Below are 22,798 nucleotides of genomic sequence, written 5' to 3'. Positions count from 1 at the left end.
ACAGGAAATAAAGTTGTTAGTATCCTTACAGGATTAGGGACAATGAGATTCTAGTTCCAGATCCAAAGCAACTGAGCTAGTTAACAGAGACCTGACACAGGTTAGTGACTAAGGGGGGGCCCAGCTGAACCCGTGCTGCGTCCTGGTTACACCACGTCCATTAGTAAAGGGAAGGAAGCTCAAATGCACACAAATTACTTTATTCGGGAGGTTTGTCTAAGTCTAGCTAGGACTTGACAATATTATGTTGCTCCGTGTGGGAGGAGGTTGAAGAAAAATAGAGGACGTGGCTGGACTCCGGAGCACTGACGATCACGGGTTCGTTCACCCCTTCGCAGCGTCTTCTTTGCACACACCCCACCTTGTTCCAGAATGGACTGGAAGCAGCTCAGAACCATGAATCAAGTGTTACAGTTTGGAAGATAATTTGTTGAAGGCCTCTAAGTCTCTCCATGGGCTGGGCCGAACTTTAAGTGACTCACTCATGGTCTGAAGCCCTATAAACAAATACCCTAGGCTGAGATCTGCACGTTTTCCTCTATGTAATTCTCATAAAGAGAGTTTATTGTATTCCCCACCAATCGGGCCGTGCGTTTTCCCAGGGAGACCGTACAATGCAGCACCTGCATCCACTTTATCCTTTTCCTCTCGGCGAGTCTTACATGGGCCATCAGACTCCTGTGAACTCTGGGGGGGAACACAGAGGTCAGGCTAGCCAGGCACCTTGATCCCTCATTATCTTTAATTAGTGTTTAGGAGGTTAATTGGTAGTGAAGCTTATCTTTTGTTACTCCAACAATTGAGTCAAGGGGGCACTAGGGCCAAATTGGCATTGTTTGTTTGGGTTCATATTTGAATTTGTAAAGTCAGACGTTTATTGCCCAGACGCAGGCCGCATGTGCCTTGGAGAGGCGCCTGAAGAGGAACAAGGGTACAAGGAACAGTTATTTTTATTGTAACTAATTTGCAGCTTAATAGACCCACTAGAAAGTTAAAAGAAAGTAACATTCATGAGCATTCTCAGTGGTTTTGAACTTGACCCAAATCTTAAGCTCAAATAGGCAAATTTGCTTCATTTTACATGTAAAGCAAGTTCACCTTCAAGGAATTTAATTGATTAAACTACTAAGTCCTTACCCCCATGTTTCCCCTTCCTATAGTAGATGCTCTGTCAAATCATATTTTCTATACTTTCATGATAAAGCTAACTTTACTCTCAGGAAATTCTGTTTCAGCCCAGGAGGCTTTATTGTTCAAAAGCTGTCCTTCATCCTGGTTTAAATTTTCGTCTGCTTCTCTCCAGCACGCTATGCTGCTTCTTTGCAGTTTTTATCTATACGCATCAATCACTTAAAAATAATCATTGCCTTTTTATAAATCTGCTTTTCACCCTCCCACATTCCTTTCTTCCTTCCTTTGCCACATTCACGTCCTTGCCCCTTGTTACAAGATAAACTGAGGCATGTTAAGAATCACAGGAGTCTCTTTGAGCAAAAATCAATTTGAATCAGAAGCCACAGACCAGAAGTGGTTAGGAGCGCTCCACTAAAGAAGGAACTCAGGGCAGGACTTTTAGAGGGAAAAAGCAGCATCCCGTGAAGGGGATTATTGATTGGCTATCGTGTAAAGCCTGGTCAGGTTTGTGATGGGTTGTCCTTAGGTTTCAATTTCATAACCAAGAAGTATTTACAAGCTTGGATTTGAGTTTGCCTCCGTGCGCCACCGGAGCTTTAAAACCACGTCAGTCTTCCTTGTTTAATTAATTTAACACCTTTAAATGAAGGCCATTGTTTTCAAGCTTCACATGAGGGTGAACTTTGGACATGTGCTGAAGTGCACTGTTTCCATTGCACAAGACAGCAACTCACAGCCAATCCGTATGTCTGTCGGAAAAGAGTCGACCCTTCTTTGGCAAAATTAGAATGTAGACTTGGTAGTCCTGTGGCCCTGGATGCTCTCTTCATCACAAAGAAGTCCTGGGAGGTCACACCGACCTTGCCCTCCAGGACAAGAGTACACTTGCACAGCCTTTAGGAGGAGGAAGGCGAAGGGCAGACTTGCCATTTTCTTCCTTGTCTTCGCCTTTGTACTGTGGCCCAGGCTGATTTTTCATCTCTCCGTTTCTTCAGTCCTTCCACAAATAGCCCTTGAGCATCATCCTTGCACACGGCACTGTATTTGGTGCCAGGCATATAGCCATGAATGAACAACATTGAACGTCTCCTCCTAGAACGTTCCTTCTGATGGAGAACAGAAAGGAAACACAAACTCTAGTGAAAAGTGGGATAAAGCAAAAGAAAGCAAGGTCCAGGTGTAGAAGGTGAAGAGACGGTGAGGTTTTACAGCAAGCTGCTCTGAAGGAGAGCGCCACCCACCGTGGGGAGAGTGTCCCAGACAGCCAGCCAAGTGCAAAGACCCTGATGTGGGAAACGAGTTAGTGTTCCGGGAACAGACAGAAAGGCCATGCAGCTGGAGCAGAGGGCCGGCAGGGAAGCCTAGTGGAGGGGATTGGGTTTGAGAGGAAGCCAGGGTTTTGCATCTAGTATTTGACTTTGAGTAAAGAAATGACATGGTCCAGTGGGTAGAAATAGAACTATGCCAGAACTATAGTCCTGGCATCTTCCCTACCAAAATGGTGCTTCACCAGTGAGTTGTTTTGCCTTGTCCTTTCCCAAATGCGCCCATCAGGAAATACACAGAGCCTAGACTATTCATCACTCCATCACACCGGGGGCTTTTCAGCCCCCTGCACAGCCTTTTGCCGAGGCCTCCCTGGGTCAGCCAGGTGCCCTGCTAATTTATCTGTTCCTAACAGCCCCGTGACTCTGACCTGACCTTTTCCTAGGCTCTCGGGCTGGACTGCGGAGCTCAGCCTTGTCTAAGAGAAACCTCACTACCTCGTTGCAAGTCGTGGAATGAGGTAATGGTTTCCATATGTGCTGGGGCTGTCATTCAAATTGGACGTTGCCTGCTCTGCTAATGAGGTCAGACGGCTCTGCCTGCGGTGGACAGCCTCTCCCAGGGGGAGTGCGGCTCCAGGAGATGGATGACAGGCCCCCACCCCCTTTCAAGGAGCTCAGCGTTGCAACATGTCTTCCCACCGCAAAGGAACCCAACCTAGAGGGACACACGTGCATTGTTTGGTTTGTTTAAACGTTTTACTTGGCAATCATTGCAGCTTCACCTGTGGTCTTAAGAAATAATACCGAGAGATCCCACGTAGCCATTTCTCACTTGCCCCCAATGGTGACATCTTGCAAAACTATGAAACAGTATCAAGGCCGGGAAAGTGACATCGATGCAGTCAGAATAAGAAACATTTTCATCAGCACCAGGATCCTTGTGTTGTCTCTTAATAGCCACATCCACCGTCTACCCTCTCCTTAGCTCCTGGCAGACATTAATCTGTTCTCTGTTTCCACAATTTTACCATTTCAAGAATGTTGTGTACATGAATTCTACAAGGTGTAACTTTTGGTACAAAAAAATAAGCCACCTTTTTTCACCTAGCAAAATTCTCTGGGGACTCATCCAGGTTCTTGCATATTATCAATGGTTCCTTCCTCTTTCTTGCTGAGTAGTATTTCATGGTTATGGCCGACCCACACTTCGGTAACTGTTCATCTGTTGAAGGATATCTGGGTGTCCAGTTTGGGGCTCTTATGAATAAAGCTCTGGAAAGCACTTGTTGACAGGTTTTTACGTGAACCTAAGTCCTCATTTCTCTGGGAGAAATGTCCAGGAGTGCAATAGCAGGGTTTGTAGTAGTTGCATATTTCGGCGAGTTATTTTTCTTTTTAAAATAAAAAACCATTTCTCGGCTTCCATTCTGTGGGTAGGCAGTGTGGGCTACACATAAGCTCAGGTTTATCTGATTTTTTTTTTACATATATTTCAAATGCATAAACTTTACCTTTTGAAAGTATATAATTCAGTGGCTTTTAGTATTTTCACAAAGTTGTGATTGTTTGGTTTTTTAAGGAAATGCCAAACTGGTCTTCAGAACGGCCATAGCATTTTACATTCCCACAAGCAATGTCTGAATGATCGTTTTTCCACAGCCATGCGAGCATTCACTGTCGCTATTTTTTTACATTAGCCATCGTGGTAAGTGTGTAGTAATATCACGTTGTGATTTTCATGTGCATTTCCCCAGTTGCTAATGATGCTGAACCTCCTTTCACGTGCTCTTTTGCCACCTGTATATCCTTTCTGATGAAATGCCTCTTCATGTCCTTTGCCCGTTTTCTAATCAGTTTCCTTGTGGTTTTCTTCTGTTGAGTTTCAGTAGTTCTTTCTGTATTCCAAGCATTCATCCCTTATGAGCTATGTGGCTGACAAATATTTTCTCCCACTCTGTAGCTTGCCCTTCAGCCTCTGGAAGAGAAGCTTTCTCAAAAAACAAAAAAAAAAGTTTTTTATTTTAATGAAGCCCAAATTAATTTTTCTTCATGGATTTTGCTTTTGGTGTCAAGCCCAAGAATTCTTTGCATAGTTCTAGATCCCAAATATACTGTTGTATAGTTTTTTTTTACACGTCGTATAGTTTTATATTTTATTCTTAAGTCTGTAATTCATGTTGTTACTTTTTGCCTAAGGAGACTTCTATAGTTTTTTTTTTTATGTATGCATAGTTGCCCCTGCATCATTTGTTGGAAAGAGTATCTTCCTTTCATTAAATTGCTTTTATACCTTTGTCAAAAATTAGATATGTATGTTTTTGTGGTCTTTTTCCTGAGTTCTCTCTTCTAGTCTGTTCTACTAATCGACGTGGCTATCCCTCAACTGATGCCACACTGTCTTTTTTTTTTTTTTAATTTTTTATGTCTTTTATTTTTTTATTTTTGAGAGAAAGAGACAGAGAGCGAGCTAGGGAGGGACAGAGAGAGACACACACACAGAATCCGAAGCAGAGTCTAGGTTTCAAGCTGTCTGCACAGAACCCAAGGCGGGGCTTGAACCCACAGACCATGAGATCCTGACCTGAGCTGAAGTAGGACACTTAACTGACTGAGCCACCCAAGCACCCTGATGCCACACTGTCTTGATTACCACATCCTAGGTCTTGAAATCAAGTAAGACTGATCCCTTCCACTTTATTCAAAATTGTTTTAGCTACTCTAGTTCCATTGCTTTTCTGTACATTTTTTAGAGCAATCTTGTTGATACCTACAAAAATTCTTGTTGGGATTTTGATAGAAATTGCATGAAACCTATAGATCAACCTGGGAAGAATTAAGATTTTTATTTTTATTAGTATTTTTTTTAATGTTCCAGTCCATGAAAATGACATGTCTATCCAGTCATTTAGATCTTCCTTTTGTCAACATTGTGTAATTTTTAGTATATAAGTCCTGTATATATTTTGCTAGATTTACACCTAAGTATTTCATTTTTTTGAGCAATCCTAAATTGCACCATACTTTTAATTTCAGGATTCTATTGCTAGTATATAGAAATACAATTGATTTCTGTGTGTTTTGGTCTTACAGCATGCAACCTTGCTGAACTCACTACTTCTGGGAGTTTGATGTGTGTCTGTGTGTGTTTATATCTTCTTATTTCTATTTCTATTTCTTGGGATTTTCTAGACCATCACATCGTCTGCAAAATGGAATATTTTTATTACTTCCATTCTGATCCATATTTCATTTATTTCCTTATCTTTACATATTGCATTAGCTGGAACTTTCAGCACTATTTGAATAAGAGTAGTGAGGCTGGACCACCTTACCTTCCTATCTGGGGGGAGGTATCAGCAGTATTTCATCATAAAGTATGGTATTGGCTGCAGAATTTTCAAAGACGCTCTTTGTCAAGTTGAAGGAGATCCCCTTTGTTCCTGATTTCCTAAGAGGTTTTGTTTTGTTTTTTAAATCATGAATGGATGTTGAATCTTGGAAAATATTTTATTTCTTAGCAACTGATATGATCATGCCATTTTTTTTCCCTCTTCAGCTGTTAATATGGTGGATTACATTGATTGACTTTTGTGCATTGAACCATTGTTGCACCCCTGAAATAAAGCCCACTTGTTCGTATGTTATTCTTGTTATATATCACTCAACTGAATTTACTAACACTTTGTTTAGAAATTTTGCATCTATATTCATGAGAAATATTGGATTGTGTTTTTCTTTTTTCTTTGTTATGTCTTTAAATGGTTTTGGTATCAGGACAATAAGTGAATTGGAAAGAGTCCCTTCCTCTTTGATTTTCTGGGAAAGATTGTGTAGAATTTTTAAATAATTTTTTAAAGTTTTTTTTTTTAATTTATTTTGAGAGAGACAGAGAGGGAGAAAGTGGGAGATGGGCAGGGAGAGAGGGAGACAGAATCCTAAGCAAGCTCCATGCTATCAGCACAGAGCCTAATACAGGGCTCAAACTCACACACTGTGAGATCATGACCTGAGTCAAAATCAAGAGTTGGCTGCTTAATCGACCGAGCCACCAAGGTGACCTAAAGATTATGTAGAATTGATGTTGTCTTTAAATATATTTGGTTGAATTCTCCAGTGAGAGTAGAATCCAATAGAATTCTCCATTTTATCTTTTTGTTTTCTTTTCTGGTTTTCATTTGTCTGTTTTGTTTTTCTTTCCTTCTTGGGGGGTATGTGGACATTTTTTAGAATTCCATTTTGGGGGGGCCCAGGTAGCTCAGTTGCTTCAGCGCAGGTCATGATCTCACAGTTTGTGGATTTGAGCCTCATGTTGGGCTCTGTGCTGACAACTCAGAGCCTGGAGTCTGCTTCGGATTCTGTGTCTCTCTCTCACTCTCCCTATCCCCCACTCTCTCGCTCTTTCTCCCTTGCTCTCTTAATCTCTCTCTCTCTCAAAATGAACATTAAAAAATAAAATAAATAGAATTCTATTTTGATTTATCTATCATATTTTTGAATGTGTCTCACAGTATAAATATTTTTACTAGTTCTGGGTGTTATATATATTTACATATATACACATATATGTATATGTGTGTGTATAAACACACATATATACACACATAACTAATCATAGTTCACTGGGGTTGTCATTTTACCAGACTGAGTGAAGTACCTTTACTTACCTCCCTTTATATATCTTTACTGACCTCCCTTTATATATCTTTACTTACCTCCCTTTATATATCTTTATATATCTTTACTTTACTCCCTTTATATATCTTTACTTACTCCCTTTATATATCTTTACTTACCTCCCTTTATATATCTTTACTGACCCCCATTTATAATAAGCTTTTCTTAAAAATTTTCTGTGTATACATTTAGAACCATATCAGATAGTGTATAATTTTTGCTTTAACTTAGTCAAACATAATTTGGTGAATTCAAAAGGAAAGGAAAAGCCCATTGTATTTACCCATATTTTTGCTTACCATGTTTTCTTTTTCCCTGATGCCCCAAGATTCCTTCTTTTATCATTTTCTTTTCATTCCTGAAACTTCCATTAGCCATTCTTGTAGGGTAGTTCTGATAATGACAAATTCTCTTAGTTCCTTCCATTTGAGAATGTCTTGATTTCTTCATTCCTGAAAGATATTTTCACTGGGTGGATGGTTCTTTCAACACTTGAAAAATATTATGCCACTTCTGGCCTCCGTGGTTTCCGGGTAAGAAGTCCACTGTCATTCCAGCCCACTGTCATTCCAACTGATTTTCCCCTATAGGTAAAGTATCATTTATCTGTGGCTGCTTTTGAGATCTTTGCTTTGCCTTCAGTTTGAAGTTTACTTATAATCTATCTCGGGCTGGATTTTTTTTGTATTTATCATATTTAGAATTTGTGCAGCTTCTTGAATCTGTAGGTTTATGTCTCTCACCAAATTTGGGAAGTTTTCAGCCTTTATTTCTTTCAGTGCTTTTTCAACCCTATTCTCTTTCTCCTCTCCTTCTAGGACTCTGAAGACGTGCATGTTATATCTTCTTTTCTTCCCACAGGTCCCTGAGACTGTTAGTTTTTCCCTCAATCTACTTGCCTCTGATATTCAGACTCCATCATTGCTACTGTTCTGTTTTCCTATTTACAAACTGTTTCTTGTTCCTTCCATCCTGCTCTTGAGTTCATGCACTAAGTTTTTGTTCGTTATTATATTTTTGAGTTCTAACATCTGTAACCAGCTCTTCTTTGTATCTTCTATTTCTTTTGTGAGGCTTTCTTCTTTTATTTTTCATTTGTTTTAAGCATTTTCCTAACTGCATGTTGGAGCATTTTTATTATGGCTGCTTTAACATCTTTAGCAGGTGATACACCATCTCTGTCGTCTTGGTGTTGGCATCAGTTGATTTTTTTACATTCATTTTGACATCTCCCTGGTTCTTGGTATGATAAGTCACATTCACATGAAACACAGACATCTTAGGTACCATGTATCTGATGCTGGATCCTGCCAGGTAGAAGTACCCCAAGTCCCCTACTTGACCTCTGTTGGAGCCTGTCGGGTGGGGATGGGACTTCCTGCTGTCCATGTAGCCTCCACTGACACTGTTAGGAGTGGGGGGAGAGGCAGGGAGGAGACAGGGAGATGCTTTTGTTACTGTTACTTTGTTACATCATCACTGGGCAGTGATGAAAGTCCTGATTCTCTATTAGGCCTGACACAACCCTAGTGAGGAGGAGAAGTTCGTTCTTCTCATGTTGTCTCTGGACACCGCAGGGGGCCAGAGACCTCATTATCAGGCACAACATGAATGCCTGTGCTCCCTCCTGGACCTCCTCTGGTACCACCTCGTAGGACATGCTGTTGTGGCCTCAAGGAAGTGAAGTCTAGGCTCCCCACCTTGTCTTCGCTGGCACGGTGGGAGTAAAGCCACGGTGTTTTTTCTGTGGCGTTGGGCTGGAGGAGGAGGAGGATTATGGTCTGAAAGGTTTTTTTGTCTTACTAGGCTGCCCCTTTCCTGCTCCCTTGGCTAGAGAAAACACGCTTTTTTCTGGGCTTTCTTGGCTGCACCCATGGACATTTCTGGGTTGCCAGGCTTTTTCGCTCCAAATCTAAAATCCGTGAAGCCAGAAGAAAACTGAGGTTTCTCCTGCCCTGAAGTCCCTGGCTGGTCTTCCTTCCAATTTCATCCAAGTTGCTGTTTCAGGTGAAAGGACAATGGGGTTGCCAGCTCCTGGTTTCTATTTCTTCTTGAACTTTCCTTCTCACTTCACTGGTTTATTGAAGTTACCACTCCAGTTAGCAGACACAGTAGAAAAGGATCGCGTGTTATCTGGTTTTGCTTTCAGATCTTTTCAGTGTCCCTGCCCCTTTTGTTAAAGGCCTCCAGGCAGCCTACGTGCATCAGCACAGGCAGCTTACGTGCATCACCTGCGTTCTGACCCAGGTGGCTGTTGCCAGACAGATTCCATCTATCGTGAGGCTGCGAATCCTCTGTTTCCTCTTGCAAATTCATTGCTTATGTTAGTGCTACACCTCCTTGGAGGCCAGACTTTTCTTTTGGATAGGAAATCACCCAGTCCACACTGTCGAAGAATGAAATTTCATCCAATACCCAGAACAGTCTCCCTTACCCCCACTTTCCAAAACTTTGTCTGGACAGAAGAAAATAAGCAACTTGTTAATACAAGCCTTTCTTCCCTCCAGTTCCCAATTGTCAGAGGAGACTTGAGGCCAGAGAGGACAGGACAGATCTATCCTCGTATTTTTTTAACAGGATTTGTATGAAGTTAGTTACCTCGTGTCCTGTTCTGTCCTCAGCCAGACTGTCTTTCAACTCTTCCATGTACTCTGTGTTCTTAACAAAATACAACGTCCTATCTCTGTAAAAGACACAGAGTCATTTTGCTAGGTTTTGTTTCTTGCAGTCTCGTCTAGAATTTGGAGGGGGCTTTCCTCCTCTCGAAGAGAATTGGGATTCTATCATTTGTAAAATATAATACAGAGGAGTTAATCTTGGTTATTATTGGAAAGCCCACCACATTCTAGCCCAGTGTTGGGCATTGTGGGCAGATGCAGAGATGAATGATAATGACAAATAAGACCATGAGAATAAGATGGCCCAGATCAGTAAATACAGAAGACAATGCAACTTTCTGCATGTAACCATGTCCTCTGGTCTCAGCTCAGGGTAGCTTCTGTGAAAACTGCAGAGGCAGCATAGGACTTGGTCCCCAAGAGACCAGACCCTCTGGTTGACTACACAGGGGACCTGTTGGTGTTTCTAGGCATCACCCCTTATGGTGCCTTCTCACCCCACCTGTTCTCCGTGGGTTTCTACAGGCTAAGGAATCCAAAGTTCCATCTCTGGCTTGGGTCTCTCTAGACCCCAATATCTCATGGCCTCCTAAATGCTTCAAACGCAACTCAAAGCCTCACGTCCAACATTGGACTCATTGTCTTTCCCACTGAACCCATTCTTCCCCTGTGTTTCCAACTGGATGATCAACAAGGAGTTAGCTATTGCTCAAGATGTAGCCTCAGTGTTCATTCTTCTCAAAGCCTTCCTGACCTTTTTCCGAGTTCTCACTCCTCAGTTTTAACACTGTGGAGACCCACGTGGTCTCCATTATGGCACTCATCACCTTTGCCATGATATGTGCCTACACAGAGAGATCGCCTCAGAGACTGTGAGCGACAGGGACAGGGGCAGGGACAGTGTCATAGGCGGCTTTGTTTCCAGCACTGGATCTCACACACAACAGGGGCAGCATAATTGTTGAATGAAAAGAAATGTTTGGAAAGTGGGAAGTGGATGCATTGGCAGAAAGGAAAAAGGAGAATAATTTACCACCGTTTAATGGAACACAGTTTACAAAGGGCCCCCTGCTTCAGGGTCGTAATTCCTATCTTACTGGAATCTTAGGCTAGAAAACAAACCCATTTTGTTTTTATTCGTGTTATTTTCCCTCATTACATTAGTCTATTTAACTAAGGCAAAGTTTTTGATCCTACAAAGGCCTAAGTAGGTCTGGAATGCACTTGAGCCTAAAAGGTTCTTAGCTTCTGATGTTCAGATTATAAGGCACAAAATAAGTTACCAATTGAGGCTATGAAATCTCATTCTCTAGGGCTCCTTAAAAATAGGTTAGAATTTCAGTAGTCTGATAGATTGGTAGATGGTTAGCCTTACCTGAAGGAGAAGGAACTTTGGACCAGCTGTTTTCTTGAGGAACCTGTCAGATTTCTGTTTTGAATGCAGTCCAGCAGTCATTTAAAAATAAGTTTCTAAAAATACATATTTGGTTTTGGCTTTCTATGTCAGCTGTGACTCCTAGCAGCTGTAACTGACAAGATCTAAAAACAGATTTGCAATTATTTGCTATATTCTCCATGTCCCTGCTCTTTGGCCGTTATGCGTGTGTGATTTTTGCAGGAGTAGCCTCCTGACAGAAATGTGGACATAAGAGTTTGTTATTCCCCAGCATAAAGCTTCTCAGCTCCCCGCTCCTTCCTACACTGCTCCGTTTTCAAGACAGGAGCACACCTACCCCTCTAGGATGTGTCAGCTTCTAAACACAGAAGCCTGCTTATACGAAGCTGTGTGAGATTAGGTTTCACCATCATTACTGGGGAGGCACCAAGAGTGCACGTTCCATTGGTAAATTTCTGTTTACATGTAGCTTTCATATCGGTGAGTCTCAGCACCCGTGCTTCAGCGAGGACAGGACACAATCAAAGAATGCACACTTACTCCAGTATCCTCCGCTGCTGGAGAAGGAAAATGTGAAGATTGCATCATTACCACCAGCTCAGGCAATGGGAGGGAGTTCACTTGAATTCAGGACCCATTCCCTCTCCTTTCTAACTGAAATTTCTTTTTTTTTTTTTTAATTGTGATAAAATTCACGGAGTGTGAAATGTACCGTTTCAAAGCGTACAATTCAGTGGCATCTAGTACCTTTACAGTGTTGTGCAAACCATCACCACTGTCTACTTCCAGAATGTTTCCGCCTCCCCAAAGGAAATCTTATATGGTTGAAACAGTCATTCCCCATGTCCCTCCTCCACCTACTCACTGGATAGTCTCCAGCAACCATGACCCTTCTTTCTGTTTACACATTGGTCTATTTTGAACATTTCATATGGTCATGTGATACATGGCCTTTTGGGTTGGCTTCTTGCAACTACCATAATGTCTTCAAGGCTTCTCCATATGGTAGCATCTCATTGTTTTTCATGGCTGAGTCATATATTACACTGTATGAAATATACAATGTTTTGTTTCCATTCATCAGTTGATAGCTTCATTGTTTCCATCTTGATGTTGTGCTGCTATCGATATTGGTGTAGAAAGGATCTGTTTAAAAACATTTTGGCTTTTTTGGTAAGTGTATGTTAGAGTGAAATGGCTGTGTGACGCAGTCTTCTGTGTGGAGCTTACTGAAGAGCAGTGGCTGCACCCTTTTAGAAGCTCACCAGTAATGTGCTAGGGTTCCAATTTTATTTTCTGGGGGTTTTGTTTGTTTTATAATTATAGCCATTCTAGTAGATATTAAGGGCTACCTCTTTGTGGTTTTGATTTGTATTTCCCTAATGATTAATGATATTGAGTATTTTTTCATATGCCTGTTGGCCATTGTTTTTGCTTTGGATAAATGTCTATTTAAGTCCTTTGCCCATTTTTGAACTGGCTTGTTGGTCTGTTTTGTTGTTGAGTTTGGGGGATTGTGGATATATTCTAGAAACTAGTCCCTCATCAGATATGTGATTTGCAAATACTTTCTCTCTTTTTGTGGTTGCCTTTTTATGAACAAAAAGATTTTAATTTTAATGAATTCCAATTTATTTTTCCATGTGTTGCCTGTGTTTTGGGTTCATATCTGTGATACTATTGCCAAGTACAAGATCATAAAGATTTACTCTTCTGTTTTCTTTTAAGATATATATAGATTTAACTCTTATATTTAAGTCTTTGATCCATTTTTAGTTCATTTTCATATATGATTGCAGGTAAGGACCCAACGTTAGTCTTCTGATGTAGAAATTCAGGTATTCCAATACCATTTGCTGAACAGACCATTCTTTCCTCATTAAGTGGTTTTGGTAACCTATCCAAAAATCTAGGTTCTTAATTACATTACATTGATTTATATGTCTTTCTTTATGCCACTGCCACACTGTTTTTATTACCATGGCTTTATATTAAGTTTTGAAATCCGGAAGTGTGAGTCCTATAATTTTGTGTGGTTTTCTTTTTTCAAGATTATTTTGGCATTTTGCACTTCCCTATGAATCTTAGGACAAATTTTTCCATTTCTGTAAAAAAGACTGTTGGAATTTTGCCTGTTTTGATTAGAACTTCCAACAAATTCATCAGATAAAAGTGGTGAATGCAGGCTTCCTTTGTCTTGTTACTGATCATGGAGCTTTCAGTCTTTCACCGTTGAATATGATGTTAGCTGCGGGTTTTTCATAAAGGAAAAGGAATTTATGTGGTGTGTTGAGGAATTTTCCTTCTGATCTTAGTTGCTGAGTATTTTTATTATGAAAGGGTGTTGGTTTTGTCAGATGCTTTGCATCAGTTGAGATGATCGTATGATGTTTATCCTTCATTCTGTTAACATACAGTATACGGATTGATTTTTGTATGTTGAACCACCCTTGCATTCCTGGGATAAATCCCATTTGGTCATGGTATAATCCTTTTATTATACCACTGAATTTAGTCTGGCAGTGTTTTCTTGAAGATTCTCTCTCCTTTTTAAAACCAAAATCTCATAGATACCAATTGTCTTTCCTTGTGCTAATTTGTATTCCTTTCTTCTTTTCTTCCTATTATCCAAGACTAACCAAATATTTGGTTGTGTTTCCTTCACCTTTTTTCCAATGTCTTTGTGAGTAGATAGCTTCCAAAAATGTGTAGATGATACAGTACTATAAAGGGCAAATGTTATTATCCCTTTCTATCTTGAGTTTTTTCAACATTATTGTTCATGAGACATTTTAATAATGTTCATTCCTAATGCTTTTTTCTTCTGCAAAGAAGAAAATGAGAAACTGGGAAAATAATATTTCTCAACATTTCAACATTGGAGCACACAGAGAAGCCAGTGGCTCAGACATCTCCACCAGAGCATTCTAGGAGCTCTCAGACCCTTTTCATCACCCAAACCTTTGTCAAATCTGCTGCCACTTTAAGGTTCTCTAGAAAAGGTGGTTTCTCAGGACAGCAAAACTTGAGAAAGAACAGTTCTGTGACCATGTCTAGAAGCCATAATGTTTTCCAGTAATGGGGTCAGGGGAATATAAATTATTCACAGAAACCAGATAAAGTCAATATGGTAGACTGAGCTGACTCAGGACTTTTTCAGATGCATAGAAATGCTCAGTGAAATATGAACAAAGAAAGGCTTTTAATACGTAATCAACTGCAAAAGGAACACAGAAACCTAGGTGCCAAAAATGGAGAAACACAAAAGCCAGTAGGCCAAGAGGGAGATAAAGCTGAAGAAGGGACACTGAACCACATACGGCCCAGGGACTGAGGGTCCAGAGATGAATGTAGGGAGAGGAGACGAAGCCTTAGCCCCACGTGAGATGGAACTCCATGCACAATGCTAAAGATTCTGTAGGGCTGCTATTTTAATGAAACAGAAACTAGAAACATTTTCCTCACCAGCTTGACAGAGCAGCAGTGGGGAAGAAAGAATTACCCGCTAGAAACTGGAAGTCCATGCTTATGTATGAGGTCCAATTTTAGACTATTCCTCATGCTGTGGGAACTACACTAAGATAATATAAAAATTGATGTAACCCATAAGGTCCTGGCAGAGGCAAAAGAAAATCATTCCATAGAATGATTTCATAACTAGAACACACAGTAAGTGAACCACAGTGAAGGAGGGTCATGGACTATTGAAGACATTTATTAGCCATCCATACCCCAAGAACAGGAGATGCAAGGAATGTCCGAAAGGACCTCTAAGATACTAGAGAAAGAAGATATGGAAAGAGTAAAATAGTATCTGAAAGATAGATAAACTCTTGTAGATATGAGAAAGGTTCTAATTTAAATTAAAGCATGCCAGTCAGTTGAATAATAGTGTAGGTAAAAACCATAGGAAGAAAGGAAATGGAAGATGTAGAGGAGATGTAAGGATGTGGAGGATAGGATTATATAATATAAGAAGCTCCTGGAGAAGAAAAATCAGAGAACCAAGGACAGGCAGTATTCAAAGTGTTTTCCATACATGAAGATAAACTTCTGAGGAACAGTGACTTTCCAGGTCTGAGCAGCTGAGCAGATTTAAAAACACATCTGGGGCACCTGGGTGGCTCAGTGGATTAAGTGTCCAACTCTTGACTCAGGTCATGATCTCACAGTTCATGGGTTTGAGCCCTGTGGCGGGGCAGTTCAGAGCCTGGAGCCTGCTTCGGATTCTGTGTGTGTCTCTCTCTCTGCCCCTTCCCCGCTCATGCTCTGTCTCTCTCTCTCTCTCTCAAAAAATAAATAAATATTAAAAAAAAATTTTTTTTTAAGTCAAAGCCCTTTGGTCTTTCTGGGCAATTTGAAAGCACCCCTTCTGGCTCATGGGAATAAATACCAGCTGTCCCAGAGGACTGCTCCCTATTTCCTTACGGTGGTGGCGACCTTGGAGGGTGCCCTTTCCGGACAGGCAGGAAGAGCTCCTGATCCTTGTCGATTTTCACTGGGTTTCAAACTACCGATCAGGTTGTGCAGAAAGAGATCAGTCCCTCGCTGGGGCCCTGAGGCACCTCGGGGAGGCCCTCGTCCTGGGATGTTTTATTGGCTCAGGAAGAGATGGCTGCAAGTGGGACTGAGGCTTTTAAGATATGTGCCATAGCAACAGATCACTGCTAGCAAAAGTGTCCGGAAAGCCAAGGGCGGGCCTGGCATGAAAGGGCACTTGTAGTGCACTTCAGTTAAGAGGAAGGCCATGTCCAGAGGCGTCCTGTCCAGAGGCGTCCTGTCCAGGACAGACTGTAAACAGAGCGCCTTTTAGAAGAGGGAGCAGTGCACTCAAGGCGTCGAGATAGGATCTCCTGTAAATAATAGAGCTGCTTGCCAAACTGGACATTTTTCTTGATATGAGGAAGCCCGTTCCCCCCTGTCTTATTTTATTTCAAAACCTAAAGTCCCTGGTGAGGAACCGGGAACTGACCGCGTCTGATCTGCCCACAGGATGAACGAACGTGACCGCCTCCTGAAAAGGCTCAGCAGGAAGACGCCCCCCACTCTCTTCCGAGGAGGCTCCCTCCAGCAGAGTGTCCCCCGTAAGTACCCTCGCCCCGTTCCCATTGGCCGGACCCCACGGGCGCAGGGAAGGCGGAGGCGTTGTTACAGCGTGCCGGTGCTGATGGGGTGGGGGCACCTGCCAAGCCAGAGCCTCCCATTTGGATGTGGAATTTGTGTATTTGGCTCCAGGCAAATAAACTTGAGTCTACATAAAGCCCTGGGACCCAGTCACGTGCCTGGATGGCAAAGCCTGCAACTTAGACTCCTGATGTGGCCGCCATCTTTCATCAGCCTCCCTATAGGAGTTTGTTCTAAGGCGCAAGTGGTATCATTTTTAAACGATTTTCCCCAAGGATAAGCAATAAGTGCTGTTCTATTTAATATTAGCCTATTAATTAAAACAGCGACAATCACAGCGGGGGTGCGGGGGGAATCTCTGTACTCTTCCCAGAAAGGCAGCTTCCACATCAGCGTTGGTGCTCCACTCGACACCAGAGGCCGGGCTTCATTTCTGCTGAAGGGACCTGACCCAAGCAGGGGTCGGTGGGGGTGCGCCAGACCCAGAGGAAGGGCGGGAGGCTACAAAAGAGAGATCAGTGGCAGAGCTCATGGGGGTTGTAGGCATATTTCAGCAATCCGGCCGCTTGGCTTCCTGCTGAGGGGTGTTATTAGCACAGGTTTCCTTGGACAGGAGGGGAGGTCACCTGCCTTCCCCAAGAGCCTGTTGGCACCTGTCGTCTGTCACCTGCTTCTGCCCCTCTGAACCCCACCTCTTTTTCAAGCACATACCATCTCTTCAACCAACATTGCTTCCCTTTCTCTCCCCGGGGTGTTCAGAAGGAAACGGGAATGATTTAGGAGAAGTGGAGAATCACTGTGTCCATAGAAAGAGGTGTTGAGGGTCTATGTCAGGCCCAGCTGAGCTCCCCCATCATCAGATCTTTACAGACTTTCTAACAGAGAGAAGGTCAGGGATGGAGCCCTCTCCTCACTTTCCCACATGGAATACAACATGGCTGGTGCCAAGTTCCATGTGGTGCCTCACATGCTTCGTGTCCCGCCCCAGGAAGTGGGCAGTGTCAACCCCAGGAGCACCTGGTGGAGACTCAGGTCAATACAGTAACTGACCCAGCAGGGCCCCGCGATCTGGGTCACAGCCATGGTCTCTCCAATCCAGGAGAGAGGCTGAGTCCGGATGCTTGATGGCATCGTCCAGGGAGTGAGGGCTGTGGGGGGCCTCTTCTGGAGCTGGGCTGCCTGGGGGTCCTGTCCCAGTGTGTCACTGTTTCGTGTGACCTTCCATCTCTGTGTCTACATCTGTAAAACAGAGTTGATGTCAGGACTGGGTTTGGGAGGAGAATTAAATGAGACCGTGCATACAAAGTGCCTAGCACAGCACCTGACACTACGGAGTCCAGGGAATGTGAGGCCTTACCGTATTTTTTCTGCTACCAGTGGAGTAACTTTGGGCAACTTACATATTTTTCTAAACATCTGTTTCCTCCTCTGGGGGACAAAAAGAATGATGATAATAGACGTCTGGCCTTTGTGAGGCTTCGGGATGATGTATGTAAAACAGCTTCTGTATAGTGGGCACAGAGAAAACGCATACTAATCCTGTAAAGGATGACCTTCAGGCCCTGCTGCTTCTCTAATAAATGTTTCAAAATAACCCTAGAAAGACTGTATGTGATGCACATTTTGGGATCAAAGATCAAGTAAGAACTTTTGCAGAAGAGTCAAAAATGTCTTACAAAAACTGCCAAACATTTTTCTTAACTCTCGGTATTTTGAAGGACAAAAGAAAATTCTAATGAACAACTACAAGAAATCAAAAAAGCCCTGAAATCACGGCACATTTTGAAAAACACCAGTGACTAATAGTAGGAAACCAATCAATACCGGCGCGTTCTGTCAGGAGCCGCTGGACAAGGCCTTGGAGCGGTGAGAAGCGGCCCTGGCCTGTGGGAAGGCCTGCACTCCCTTCTGGGCCCCTGCCTAGGCCCCTACCACCTGTCCTCCCAGGAGCTTGGGAGGAAAACCCTCAGCCTGGCAGGGTTTTTAGTTCCATACAGGCCACCAATGCGCGGCATTTGTAACTGAGATCAGCATTTTCCTACAGTCTCATTTCCTTGTCCTCCTAGCCATCCCCACTTCTGTCACTTCCAGGAATCTTTTTCTAGATAGGAACCTTCCACTCTGATGAAGATGTTATTAGAGCTACCTAAGGGGAGCTTTATTCCAAAATAATTTTTTAAAATGATACAATTTTATGGGCTTCACCAAATGTTCTATCAGGAGAACACAAAGCAGCTAAGACACCGTGCTACCCTTTCAACTCCTTTCACCCGCCCCATTCTGCCCCTCAGACTCCGGCTGTGGCTGAGCATTTAAGGAGCAGGTGCATTGGGAAGCCATCCAGGGGAAGTTTATGAGTGGGGTCCATCGAGGGCTTTCCCCAGAGCCCCGTCGTTGCTTTCTGGCTGTCAGGACTTCCTGAATGATGGAGCAAATCGGGAAAGGCTACGAGCTGGAGGAGTCCTCTGAGCTTCTCATGTAGAAGCAGATGGCAGTAACTTGTTCACTGGACAGAAGCTGGTAACCCGGGGGGCATCTTTATCAGGCTGAGGGCCACAGGCCAGGAAGGCAGAGGCTCATGGGTGGTTACAGGCCCTGTTGCCCACAAACTCGATTCCCCTCACGGCCCTCACCCCCGCCAGGCCTGGTTTCTGAGAAGACAGTCCTGTATCTGAGGCAGGAAGGTACCCCTGTCCCATGGTAGCCCCAGCAGGCCGTCCTCCATTCCTTCCTGATCCCAGAGTTCACTTCAAGTCTCTGTTGAGGCTAAGAGAATCTAGCGAAGAATGCATAATCTAGTGCATAATGTTCTGGAAACATGATAGTAGATGCAGCCAATGGGAACTGCTGGACAAGCCCTTTGGTAGTGGCCTCTGGGCCCTCAGCTGACCCTGGGAGGAGAGATCGGGCCAGAAGTTCCCTTCAGACGGACACCTGGAAGCCCTTCCCAGTCTGGAGGAAATTCATCATCCTGGAAGGCCCTGGTGCCAGTGAGGCAAATGCAAGCCATCGATGCCTTCCGGCTCCAGGCTATGTCTGTGTTCCAGTAGGCACGGGCATGATGGGAAGGAAACACAGAATGAGTAAGACAAGGCTTTTGCTCTTTCTACTTGAACAGGGAGCGGACACTTCCAAGGGCTAAGATGCCTCTCCCAAAGGGACACTGCCAAACAACGTGGGTTTTTACGTCTCCACCAGCCCCCTTCATTTCTTCCTCTCCACCAGGAACGGCCCCCTCCCAGATGCACATCATAAAAGCCGGGTAGCAATTGTTCCCTTAGATGGGTCGCTGAGACAGGCCCCGCTCTTTTCCAGAATGGAGGTAGAGGCTTCCTCCGGTGGTGCCAAGGGTGAACTGGCCCTGAACGAAGAAGAGGGCTGTGTGGCCTGGCTGTGGCTAGCCGTGGAAAAGCCTGGCACCCATGTGGAGGGTGGGAGCTCAGAGGGAACTTGGACCTCACCTTGGACCCAGAGAGCTTCAAGAACCCATGGTCCTCTGGCCACATCACTGCCAAACAAGGACTAGAACCATCCCTTCTGCCTCAGGCCCTGGGCCTCAGGATGCAAGATGAAAGCAGGGCAGGTGGAAAGCCCAGTGGTCACCTGCCTGCCACCAGACAGGCTCGGGAAGGGCGCTGACAAGGTGCTCCCCTTGCTTGGGACTCAAGCCACTTCTGCTGGGTTGACAAGCATCCCCAGGGTGGCACAGCAGGCCACGACACCTGCTGTGTGGCCCCCTCAGGAAAACATCGGATGTTGACATCAGATGTTCCCATTGAAAGACTGGAGAATGAAAAGTGTCCAAGTTGACCAGAGAACACAGTCTTGTCACTGGAGGAGATGGTGTTATTTGCTAGATTTTGCTTTGAAACATCCCACGGCAGGGTGTCTGGTCTAGGACTACAGTCAAAGAGCTGCACAAAGAGCACCTTGTGCTGGAGGCCCCAGCACCCTGGACGGAGGGAGCCGCCCCCCAGAAGCTGGACAGGGGACGTTTGCTCTTCCCTGGATCTTACTGACCAAGTGCTTCACTCAAAGGAAACCTGAATCAGAGTGGAGGGGAGAGGAGGCATTTTCTCTTCAGATCCCGTGAAGCCTCTGAAACCTCCTTGTGTGGGAAGTCATCATGAGGAAGTTCAAGTGCCCTGCACCCAGCACCAGGGCCTCCCGCCCCAGGCCTACTCCGGCATTCCAGCCCAGGGACCCTGCCTGCTCTTGGACCCTGTCAGATGGGGCTCATGCCACTGCCACGTCATGTGATTTTGTTTTGTTTTATTTTGTTTTTTGGTTTGTGGATTTGGTTTTGTTAGAGACAGAGGTGAGCCAGTGGATGAAAGCTCCCTGTGGAAGATTCCTTTCTGTTCTCATCCTTCCCCAGCTCTTCCTTCACTCCCGCCCACCCCTACTGTCCATCCCATGTCCTGAGCGGCCTCCCTAGCCACCTGTGTGGAAAAGCCCTTGCCTCTCAGGGTGGCCTCCTGAGCCCTGGGTTTTCTCTGGTGGTGGCCAGGAGAGCCAGGAAGCCAGCCCAGGCTCAGAAAGTCTGGTTTATGCAGAATACAAGATCACCCTGGGCATCTGTTATAGGAGCGTCTTCCTCATCCATCCCCATGAAGACTCTGTCATACATTATCTGTGATTATAGTTCCAGAACTCTGCTCTGTAAGCCAAGTGTCTTAGTAAAACAGTTATCACCAGGAGGTGATGGATACATGGACACAATTTTCGATTTCTTTTTCTCCTTGAAAGAGCAGGACAGTGAACTAACATGTCCTTTGATACGTCATATGTACACGTGGACAGAAGTCCCCATCATTAGACGTTTTATCGTGTGGTCTTTGGGTCAGAATGTCTAATTCAGCTGTGGGACTTTTCCATACCCCTGACCCAGAAGAGTTAGCCGACAGAGACAGAGTCTTATAAATGTTCCTTCGGTGGGAAGGACCCTTCAGGAAGGAGGGACCTACTCTCGGCTTGCGAATGCAAAACCTTTCTCGGAACTGGATGGGCCGGAGAGTGTAGGTTCTGCAGAATTGCAGGCTGGGTCTGGCTTCTAGCTCTGCCACTCATGAGGTCTATGAAACCACCCTGCTCCTCGGTTGCCTCATCTGTGAAATGTGAAGAATACTATCCCCTAACTCATAGGGCCCTTGGGGGGACACTTACTAATTGTCGGAGGCTGCTGCTGGTATTATTATTATAATTGGTAAGAACCGGTCTTCCTGTGGCCCCGTGGCCGCTTGACTTTATCTTGTGATCTTTTTCTTTACACAAAAACAAACACACTGTACTTTCTTATTGCCAGTCCAAATCAGTCTGATCGAAAGGCAGGAACGCGTCACGGGCGCATGGCCAGTCTTCACTGGCGATGTGAGTGTGCTCCCCAGCATGGTCGCAGCTTCATAAACTACCTGGCCAGCCTGCAGCTGCAGGCAGATGGGGACTCTTTTGGAGCAGAGCCAGTGGCCTTCCCTCTCCACTGGCGCTGGGGAAATGCAGACATGGGCTGGTGACCTGCTGTTTATGCTTCTCTGGCTGGGCCCTTTGTCCCTTCAGCACCAGCCAGAACCAGTCAGGCCTTGCCCTGCCCCCTCCCCAGCCTCAGTCCACGTTTCCCTTCCAGGCCACAGGTCTGTCCGTCCCAGGCCCCCACCTACCCAAGGCCAGTGCACCCAGTGCAGCACAACTCAGCTGCAGTGTCCAAAAGAGCATTGTCTTCTAAACCCAGCGTGCCCCCCACCCCAATTCTCCTCTTAACCAGTCCCCGTGTGTGCTCCTCTTGCAGACGGGTACGCCTTCTCTCAAGAAGAACATGGAGCTGTTACTCAGGAAGAAATAGTCCGCGCTTATGACACCACCAAAAAGAAATGCAGGAAGAAATAAGACGTGAGTTGTTCTGATTGGTCCCAGGAAAGACAGACGGTTTGTGGCACCCAGTGTTAACACATCTGTGTCAGGAGAGACTGGTGTCAGCAGCCAAAACACCCTACGACACATTTCCGTGGCCTTAGCCAGCCGGTTTGTTAGTTATACAGCCGCTCACAAACCCGTGGTAGATGCCACGGGGAAGCCATCTTCTCCCCGTCCTGCGTGTCTGCAGTGCTTGGCCGAACTTCCGTTCACCTTGTTATGAAGCAGCCAGCTGTGCTCTGTGAGGCGTGAAATTAAAGACGTTATGTTTCACCAATATTTAAACACCAGTGCTAGCTGTTCTGGGAGAAAAGGCAGGGGAGTTTTATGTTGCGTGAGAAATCCATCTTGGGGAAGGGGAGCGGGGGCTCGCTTGCTTCCTCTCCCGGGTTAACTCACAGAATCCAGGCCACCAGGCAGCATGTAAACTTCATTTTAGGCAGGTGGATGTCTCGCTTTGATTCCTCTTTCATTCGTCTACATGACGTTGGCATCAACTCCTTGATTGCAGCAAAATCCCAACGATGTCCATCGGGACAGTCTCCCCGAGAACACTTATTCGAACGCTTCTTGTGATGTGCTCCCCAGTCCCAGCGGGGCAGATGGGAGGGGGTCCCAGGAGTCCCCTGCACCCTTCCCAGGTGCCTTCTGTGGCCGATGGGCCCGCCCTCATC

At 44.6% G+C, this 22,798-nt stretch overlaps 1 protein-coding gene and 1 long non-coding RNA gene across 3 annotated transcripts in view; one reads left to right on the top strand and one right to left on the bottom strand.

Annotated features, from left to right (window-relative positions):
• Window positions 1-22,403, top strand: part of ATP8A2 (ATPase phospholipid transporting 8A2) — a 504,492-nt gene extending 482,089 nt beyond the window's left edge. Inside the window, exons 37-38 of the mRNA XM_029938484.1 lie at window positions 16,083-16,174; window positions 22,000-22,403. Coding sequence (XP_029794344.1) covers window positions 16,083-16,174; window positions 22,000-22,097 — 190 coding nt within the window. The 3' untranslated portion in view covers window positions 22,098-22,403. The remainder of the gene's footprint in view (window positions 1-16,082; window positions 16,175-21,999) is intronic.
• LOC115289630 lies at window positions 185-8,478 on the bottom strand. Of its 2 annotated transcripts, none has more exons than XR_003907727.1 (2): window positions 7,376-8,478; window positions 185-915 (listed from the first exon to the last, which is right to left on the bottom strand). It is a non-coding gene; the product is annotated as an uncharacterized LOC115289630 (long non-coding RNA). The 2 variants fall into 2 exon arrangements; XR_003907728.1 differs by having other exon boundaries at window positions 8,364-8,478.
• Window positions 22,404-22,798: the final 395 nt, after the last annotated feature.

The sequence above is a fragment of the Suricata suricatta genome, chromosome 4 (genome assembly GCF_006229205.1).
Source record: "Suricata suricatta isolate VVHF042 chromosome 4, meerkat_22Aug2017_6uvM2_HiC, whole genome shotgun sequence".
NCBI lineage: Eukaryota > Metazoa > Chordata > Mammalia > Carnivora > Herpestidae > Suricata > Suricata suricatta.
The sequence above is the reverse complement of the archived record's forward strand: the minus strand, read 5'-3'. Positions and strand labels throughout refer to the sequence as shown.